We start from the raw sequence: 9,721 nt of genomic DNA on the forward strand, positions 1-9,721 counted from the left end.
CAAAATCATTCAGACATTGCTTGGCTGAGTGTCTGATATGATGGTTTCATCGATATACAAGTCTTTCCAATCTTCCAAAAACGATACAAGAGGGTACCTAGTTTACAGCCTGTCTCAAAAATAAATTTGTTCAAGTGAAAAGCGCCCTCTTTGGCAATTAGAAAATACGGTTGTGGCATAATGCTTACATTAACGTCAAGGGTGTAGTCTTAGCTCTCAAATGCCGTTTGTTCTGTTCAATTTGCTTGTTTTAATCTCGAGATATGCTTACTTAACAACAAAAGGGTGAAATCACAATTGTGCCACTTTTACTAGGGAAGAGGGCTGTACAATTATGATTTTACCCTTTCGTTGTTAACTAAACATATCTCGAGATTAAAGAAAGCAAATTGAACAGAACAAACGGTATTTGAGAGCTACGACTGTGCCCTTGACGTTAATGTATGCATCATGTAACAACGGTATTTTTTAATTGCCACAGAGGGCGCTTTTCTCTTGCACAATTTTTTTTGAGACAGGCTGTATATGCGAACAACTGAAAAGAGAGTACGGTACCCCGGGGGGGGGGGGCACTTCAATTTGAAAAGGATATAGGGGTGGGGCTGGCACTTTCGCACCCAGGGGCATTCGGTGAGAGCAAAATGTAAAAAATATGGGGTCATTGGGTGAGAGCATGATTTTTGGCATTCGGTGAGAGCAAAATGTAAAAAATATGGGGTCATTGGGTGAGAACATGACCTTTTTTTAAATGGAATCTTTGGGTGAGAGCCGAAACAGCGCCACAGAAACATCGAAAATCGAATTTCTAGTTCTAAATGGCTTCAAATTTCTTTGTTTTTTCAAAATAAGTAACAAAATCAGTGATAAATGAAAGTTGCTGTTCAAATTGAACTTGTAAGGGTCTTTGGGTGACAGATCAAATGGAAAAATAAGGGGTCTTCGGTTGACACAGCATGTGTTCGTAAAAAAATATGGGGTCTTTGGGTGATAGCGATGCTGAAAAAGGGGGTCTTAACAGCCCTACATACGCGTCACCTCCAAAGTTGGAGTGCCCCCCCCCGGTACGGTACACCAACTTGATGTTGGGAAATAAGTAAAACACACAATGGTATGCAGAGGGACAACAAACAATTAGTGTATGCACAGAAGTAGGTAAAGCTTAATAGCTAAAATTACCTAGTTCACGGCCCACAGACGTGTTCACTTGCAAAAACAACATGGACGAACAGGAATACATAATACAAAAGTGCACTGGAACATATGATGAGAATCACTATGCACATATAGACAGACAAACTAGTTGGTAAGTAAGTAGGTAGAGTAGGTATAGGTGGATGGCCAAAAACTACCAATACTAGAGCCCACAGAAAACAAACACACAAGTAAAAACTTCTCGCAAGTTCATATTCAGTAGCACTTAGTAGCATCAAGACAGCAAGCTCACAGCAAAATAAGTTGTGTCTTAACTCAAGGAAAGCAAGTTCACTACCGTTCGGTTTGCACGGCTATGTGCATGTTCCAGTTCACATTTGTACATATATTACTGTTGGTCCCTGTTCTTTTTGCAGGTTCACACTTCTGTGGGCCGTAGAATCTGACTTTACCTACTGCTGTGCTTACATTTGATGTTTGTTGTCCCTGTGCATACCATTGTGTGTTTGACTTGTTTCCCAACATCAAGTTGGTGTATCTTGCTCTCTTTGCAGTTGTTCGCATATACACGAGGTACCCTCTTGAATAATTTTTTTAGTGTTTCTTTATTAGAGTGGTCCGCTGTATTATCTCACATGGTCTGAGCCAGATATATATGACTTGAAATACTGATTAAAAACTACTCATGGCGTTTGACGCTCTATAGGGTACAGTCTATGTCAAAGACTAATTCACATAAATTCTTGCCTCACTCTTCGCCAAAGACTAGTTCATACATCATCTCAACCAAGCATATTATTTTTAGCGAGAAAGATCAAACTTCGGCAGGAATCGCCAGTCTTCGTCAAAGACTAATGCACACATCAAACTTCGTTAGACTCAACCAAGAATGCTATGAGTGGCCTAAAATATAAAAATTAGTATCAATAAGCAGGTATTTTGCTTTTTATATACTAATTTATGTGTGGAATGTCTATGATTGGTTAGGGAATTTTATTTGCATCGTCAGTACCCTCTCACAGTTAAACGTGTTGTGCAAGAGTGCATATCGCGCATTGTTCTTTTCCAATGACTAGCTTCTAGTCGAGACATTGACCTTTTTGAATGGATATGGAGTAAAGGTAAATGGGTGAGAGGGGAAGGCATCATACATGTCAAATCTACTTGTAAAGAAAATAATTAAAAATAATATATAGAAACGTGATATGGAAAAACCTTTTCAATTTAACGTGGTGCTAAATTGTCAACAATAATGTAACATAAGCTATTGATAGCAAAAGCGGAACTTCGGGTACTTATTAAGAATTTACTACTGAAAGAACAACCTGTGTTATTGCATGTATTTGATGTTAAACCTAACCGGTGTATAGTTGCAAATACAACTCGGTTAACTCGGCAAACTTGATTACAAATTTAGTTTTTAGGTCCTAAAGAGATTTGAACTGATATATGTTATTTTTATTTCTGCAATCCAGTTCTAACCAGGTGGAAGTTTAATTTACATTTTCAAGAACGGATTATACAATGGATAACAGTACAATCATTCCATACAACAGCTACGAAGAACGCATAGTTCTTGCCTGCATTGTTCTCTTCATTTCTGCCTTCGGTGCCGTTGGTAACATCATGGTCATTACAGCTGTTGGTCTCTCCAAGACATTACGAACTAAAACAAACATTTTTGTGGTGAATCTCAGCATTGCTGATCTGTCTGCATGTCTTGCAATGCCATGGTCGAGTATTGCCCTTCTGAGTAAGGACCAATGGCTGTTACCTGGAACAGAGGGACTTTGTCAAGTTTCAGGAATGATCGTGTTCATATCAATTGGATGCAGTATGTGGAATTTGACATTTATTGCTATCAACAGACTCGTACTCATCACGAGATCATTTAGTATGTATCAGAAGGTATGTTCCCCTTGCGCGATAACAGTTATGGTTCTTCTGAGTTGGATCATACCGGTAACTCTAATAAGCATTCCAACTTTGGTAGGATTTGGTAAAATCGGTTTTGAACGACACCGTCATACGTGCGTCGAAATCCTTAGTACACCACAAGCTGAAAAGTACGATATATATCAAAGCATCGTAACTGGCCTTTTACTACTTACTATTGCGATTTGCTATGTGCTAATATACATTCACGTCAGGCGCCATTTTAAGAACACAGAACATCTTCATGATACACCTTTAGCTGGAAATCACCAAGAGCCTTCCACGTCCACAGATCATACCTCGCTGCCGTCGACCCCGACTACGTCCTCGTCTACTTATACAAAAGGTGTAGTGCATCATCGAGACACCAAGAAGAGAAGAGATATGGTAGAAATCACCAAAAACCTGTTCATTGTCGTCTGTGTCTTGTTGGTCTGTCTGATACCGTTCATCGTTGTTGACTCGGTGGACTCTCTTCCAGATTCTCTGGAAGTCTACGCGGCGACGATAACTCTTGTGAATTCATCGCTCAACCCGCTGATTTACGCATGGCGCCATCCGCATTTTAAAGTAGTCCTTCGATTAATGATGAGATGCAGATACAGGAAAATTCCTCGTCCGTCAAATATCCTTCGCAAGTTTCTTCAATAGATGTTGGGTTTGGGTCATGGTATCATATTGATCACCGCAGACCCCATGGACTTGCAATATAGTTGACTTGCATCGCATCGGTAACGATTTAATTTTTAAAATCATTGGTCTGGTTTCTAGCTAAGTCATCAACAAACTTCTGTAATGCTTCAAAAACAAACTGGTTCCATTGTGACATCGGTTCTTGAATTGAAGGAACTCCGAAGGTTGACAGGAGAAGCGGAGGTATGGTATGAGAAATTATTGTGCACGAAGTATGGCGCTGAGCGCACGATACTTTCCTGTGCCATACCGACGCTGAACTTAATTGCGAATTTATCATACCACTAAGACATGAATAACTTTTGACATAGCGGGTTTTTAAAGGTTAAAACTTTTCATCCAATCAAAATGCCGATTTTAGTATCATAGGAAAGCTAATATTTTTCTCCCAAAACCAGTAAAATATGTTTAGTTTATGCGGTTTGAAGAAAAATATGGTAGTTTGGTGGTTACCTACCCGGAAGTCGTGGCACGTTTCAATGGGCCCCCGGGGGGGGGGGGGTACTCAAGTTTGGTTTTGGTAGGGACGTGCCGCTGAGATTTTGGAAGTGGACCCATAAATATACCAATTTTTCAAGAAATTAGGACCCATTGCTATACCAAAAGTCAAAATTTTCGGCCGAATTTAACCAAAATTGTCTTAGTTTTTACAAATTTTCCCAAAATTTTGGGAAAATGTTGAAAATTTTGGCTAGTTTAAGGAAAAATTGGGCTGTTTTCCGAAAAAATTGAGAAATTTTGAAAAAAGGACCCATTCATATACCAAAATAGGCTTTGAAAAAGGGGTCATTGATATACCAGAAGGCCGAAAATGCTACCCATATTTGCGGCACGTCCCCGTATGGTCATTTGTACTGAGTACCCCCCCGGGCAATGGGCAAATGTGATACGCATTTTTGTTTATGGAATCCAAACCGCTGGAGCAATTTAACTCAAAATCGAGTGAGTACTTCATTTCTTTTGGATTTATTACCAGAACGTATGTATTTAATTTGACACTGAACGATCCTGATGAATCTCATCAATAATGATCATGACTTACAGTTGGCCCATCCACCATTAAATGGGTGGATATCTAAAAGTTGACGAAGGAAGGAAGGAAGGAGAAAGGACGAGGAAACGGGAGACTCTTGTGTATGACCTAATATTATATATTATTTGCATATAACATAAAGCTTAGTCTTTTTTCACTATTTTAATGGTATTTTCTTGTCAAAGAATATACATCTATTATGGTAATACGGATATGATGCAGTGTGGCCTTTGCAGATTAAAAAAAAAATATCAAATTTCCCCTTTTCGCTTTGAAATGGCATTATTTCAATATCGTTACTTTTGGGTTTATTATATATAGTTATTTGTATAATATAATAAAACATAAACTGGTTAAATATTTTAGCCAAATTCAAAATTTATTACTCATGGAACTGAGCTTCGACATCTTGTCTGATGGCTTGATTACAGATGACCTGGGCCACTGATATTCCCGTGAAAAGCAGTGGACCAGTTCATCTGTGATCAAGCCACCAGTTCATTGATGATGATGTGGAAGATGATGATGGTGGTGCTGATGGTGTATGGTGGTGATTATTAAAGTCATAATTATTTTCATGCGTCTGTTTTACCTGGTGTGTAATATGTTGGTGTAAAATATATTAGGAAGATATTAAAAACGTTTCTCTTTAATTAAACAATTGTTTAAATCTTAAACTTCTGTTCTCCAACTCCAGGGAAATACTACTCACGAATCTGAGCTTTCGCCATCTTGGCTGATGGCTTGATCACAGATGACCTGGTCCACTGCTTTTCTCGCGAGACTTAGTTGCTAACGACGCATCCTCGTTACCCGGAAGTGGTGTTGATTTAAGCAGTGGGTCATATACATGATGTAGAAAGTATGCACCCTCATCACTGTTGAGTGAGTTCCTGCCTTTCTTTCTGATTTGGATGGCCTCCCTGACTCTCCTTGTGAAAGCATTTGAGTCTCTGTCGAGTAATTTGGCCTCTCCCAGTCGATGACATGATGATCTTGTGCTAGGTGGTCAGTTATTGTGTGCTGTTCTTTGGCGGAATGTTTTCTGCTGGCTCTAGTTAAGTTTTTTTTCTTTTTTTCTTTTCAACGTCTTTCTGATGTTGTTTCTTTCGTACCCCAAGAGGCCTACCAGGCTCTCCTATGTAGGATTTGTTACAACCTTTGCACGGGATGTCATACACGACTTCGCTGGTTTGATCAATGTCCTTTTTGTCTTTGGGGTGGACAAGAATACTTTGAGAATGTTGGTTGGTTTCAATGGCCGTTGTAAATCCATGTTTACAGAAGACTCTTTGGAGTTTCTCAGATGTACCCTCCACATAGGGTATTACAACCATGCCTTTTATTGGGTTCTTGTTTGTCTTTTTCTGTGGTTTTGTTACCGTTGCTTTTTCCTTCATCTTTAATTTTGTTTAACCTTGTCCACTGCCCATCTGGGGTATTCACAAACCGCCAAAGCCTTAATGATTCTTTGCTCCTCCTCTTTCTTGTATTTTCCCTCTGTAACAATCTTATCTGTTCTATCCAAATCACTGAAATGTCAGTGAAGTAATTGGATTCCTTGCCCCTATAATACTACATAACTGTTAGTGTGTTATTATTTTTGAGACAAATGCAAAAATAGTCACATATTTATCAAGGGGTGTAGTACCACCTTAAAGGTATTTATGTTGGATGCATATTATACAGATTGGAAACATCTTGGATCAACACGGTTTCCGTACAATGTTGATGAATAATCATGTATTACGCTACTTTCGTCAAACAATTTTGTTTTTTTCGCACAGGTAAAAAATTTCAGTGTCATTTGAAACAAATATGTATGGAAACTATAACTGGGTTAAATTTCAGTGTTTATGATATACAGTATATTGTGATATCAAGTGGTCGGTATGATCAGATCATGAAGAGTCTCGCGATGTCATATGAGGAAATATGGAACACAACGTGTATCGAGAAATCTACCTTGAATTGCAAGAGCGTTATCTGATATCTTAAATTTTAAATGGTAAATTTGATAGGCATATTTTGTGACGCCTTTGACTCTAAATAACATGTTAAGTCTAATGATTTGTTATAAACAATTAGAAACTTCTAGAAGTATATTTTTGTTTTCATTTTAGAGTTGAATTCAGCGAAAGATTCCAAATAAAAAAATTATGGAAACTGATCGTATAGTAATGTATTTGTGATTGTTTGACATACGAGGTGAAATATATACACATGTACATCCCCCATACACCCCTACATACATGCAAATACATAGGATGCCACTGCAATTACAAAGGAAGACTTACATTGCACACTATTAAAACCATAATTTGTCTTTTCCGTCAAATTAATTTTTGTTATTTTCCCAAAACATTAAAATACATGTGATATTAATAATAACTGCCAGGAAGGGATCATGTCCTTTGACATGGAGACCAAATATTCAACGGTAAAATGAAATGAAATTATTATGGAGGTTAAAATTTAAAAAATACATACATGTACTGATTTTTATGGCATATTGCAACTCATAAACTGATGTGAAAAAGCGCATCCTAACAATGACCTATACACTAGACTAAGTACAAATGTTCACGAACTTTTAATAGCCTATAAAATAAATGTTTACATTTATACAACGCCTTTCACAAGTTTCAAAGAGCTTTACATTTATTCCGCTGTCGTTAGAATAATGTCAGCTACCATAAATGTCCATGGCGTGCCCATACTTTTGAGCGGCGCTCAATGTACAATATTCCTAACAGCTCCCCCATTCCACCCCTGGGTAAAGAGAGGCAAGTGAAGTAAAGCGTCTTGCCCAAGTGCACAATACGATGGCACAGCCGCGCCACATACACCCATTATGCAGGGTATTAAATCATAACTCCTGTGTAGTGTAATTGACCGATAAAATATGATATCTATAATATAAACACTTGACATCATGATAGGCATTGATAATAGTATGAAACAGCAGTAGGTGACACAAGTATAACTTATAATTAATTATAATTAATACAAATTAGGTTAATATTCTGACCGTAGATCTCAAAGTACTCGGGCTGGGTACAAAGTTTTGTAGTACATTTGTTCCACGCGACGCAATTTGGGGTCAGTACTGTATGTTTAACAAATCCTGCTCATTCTAACCAAAACTGGTTTCGTTCTAAATGTTCACTCGTTCAGATTCAGACTACTAAGCCTACTTCAGCGAAAAACAACATGGCCGCTTCTCTTTCACCAGACCAGAGAAAGGAAGATTTCAGAGAAGAGTTTCTAACTTGTTCTATTTGTGCTGAGCCATATGACAATAATAAACATAAGGCAAAATGTCTGCCATGTCTCCACACGTATTGTCAGTCATGTTTACAAAGAATTGCCTGCAAGCGTTCAAAGTTGGAGTGTCCAAAATGTCGCAAATTGGTCACATTACTAGGGGGAACTGTAGAAAGTCTGCCAAACAACTTTATTGTGGAACATTTGAAGGAGTACCAGGACATTTTCAACTTGTCAGTTTCTTGTGGCGGTTGCGAAAGTGTTGAAGCAGCTGTAAATGTTTGTCATGATTGTGGTATTTTTCTATGCAAGAAATGCATAGATTCTCACAGACAATTCGGTCCTCTACGGCAGCACAAACTTTCAACGTTGGTTGAGCTCCAAGAAAAGAAATACAACCCCATGTCGCAAAGGCAGCAGCATTGTTCAAAACATCTTAACCAAGAAGTGACTATGTACTGTAGAGAAGCTAACTGTAAAGTTCCAGTTTGCGCAACATGCGGCCTTCTTGACCATCGAGGTCACAATCTTGTTGAGTTATCCGCCGCTATCGCAAGGATTATTGATGATATGCACCAATCCACAGCAAGGGTAAGAAAGAGAAGCCAGGAATTAGAACATCAACGAGTAGCAATGGAAAGCCTGCAAGAAACACTGACCACTAACTTCAAAAAAGAAAGAGAAGGAAATGCAGGAATCCGTCCAGATATTGCACAACCAAATTGATACAAGCTACAACAAAGCTCACGCCCGCTTGAAGAAATTGTATGAAACTGAATTGAACAATATGACTGCAAGCATTGAGTCTATAGACTTTCTCGCCACCCAAATGACCAGCGCCTGTGAGTTTGCCAATAGATCATGTGATATGAGCCACTCTACCAAAATTCTAACTTCACAAAACCAAATCATGGTGAGACTGAATGAACTAGAAATAACAGAGATACCCGAAACTTCCTCAGATAAGAGTGACTTTAGTTTCACAGATAAACACAATCTAGCTATGGCACAGATTCAAGAATCAGTACAGGACTTTTATGATTTAGGGTGGGTGCAGATTAAACGCATGGATATAAATCAGAGCCAATCAACTCATGTAAGACACAGTCATACATCAGCATTACCTGCAAGGAAAGAACAGGTTGACCCAGTGTACCATTCAATTAGGACTGCCAGTAAAATTTGATGTTTCTTATTACACAAACCCTGATTATTATAAGAAAGCCATTGTGCAAACTGTAGATGGGAATGGACGTAAAATGCGCACTGGTGGGGTAACAGTAGAAGTAAAAGTAGATAGTGTGTATGGCTCAAGGAAGGTACAGGACAACAATGATGGCACATACACATTTGACTATATCTTGTTTACCAGCTCAATTCAAGTTAAAATAAATGGGACTGAAATGAAAGGTAGCCCATTCTCTCTTCCACCTGTTCTGTAGGTTCAAACCACCAATATGATCGTCATTTTCCCATTATGAATTATGCATGCAACCAAACTAAAAAAACTGTATTGTAGTTTTATCATGTACAAGACAGTGATCTACATTCCTAACAAAGATTTGAGCAGTAAAATGACTTGACAATATAACTGTAGTGAGGATAAGCTGTCATAAAATCCACAAAATTCCAGTGAATCGG

The 9,721-nt window shown here is 38.3% G+C and overlaps 2 protein-coding genes across 2 annotated transcripts; both read left to right on the forward strand.

Moving 5' to 3' along the window:
- Positions 1 to 2,124: 2,124 nt before the first annotated feature.
- Positions 2,125 to 4,510, forward strand: LOC140139756 (melatonin receptor type 1B-A-like). Its single transcript, XM_072161463.1, has 2 exons — positions 2,125 to 2,273; positions 2,628 to 4,510. Exon 2 carries the CDS (start codon positions 2,677 to 2,679, stop codon positions 3,736 to 3,738), a length of 1,062 nt encoding a protein of 353 aa, XP_072017564.1. The 5' UTR covers positions 2,125 to 2,273; positions 2,628 to 2,676; the 3' UTR covers positions 3,739 to 4,510.
- Positions 4,511 to 8,026: 3,516 nt separating this feature from the next.
- Positions 8,027 to 8,806, forward strand: LOC140139677 (E3 ubiquitin-protein ligase TRIM56-like). Its single transcript, XM_072161380.1, has one exon. It carries the CDS (start codon positions 8,027 to 8,029, stop codon positions 8,804 to 8,806), a length of 780 nt encoding a protein of 259 aa, XP_072017481.1.
- Positions 8,807 to 9,721: the final 915 nt, after the last annotated feature.

Source organism: Amphiura filiformis, chromosome 18 (genome assembly GCF_039555335.1).
Source record: "Amphiura filiformis chromosome 18, Afil_fr2py, whole genome shotgun sequence".
NCBI lineage: Eukaryota > Metazoa > Echinodermata > Ophiuroidea > Amphilepidida > Amphiuridae > Amphiura > Amphiura filiformis.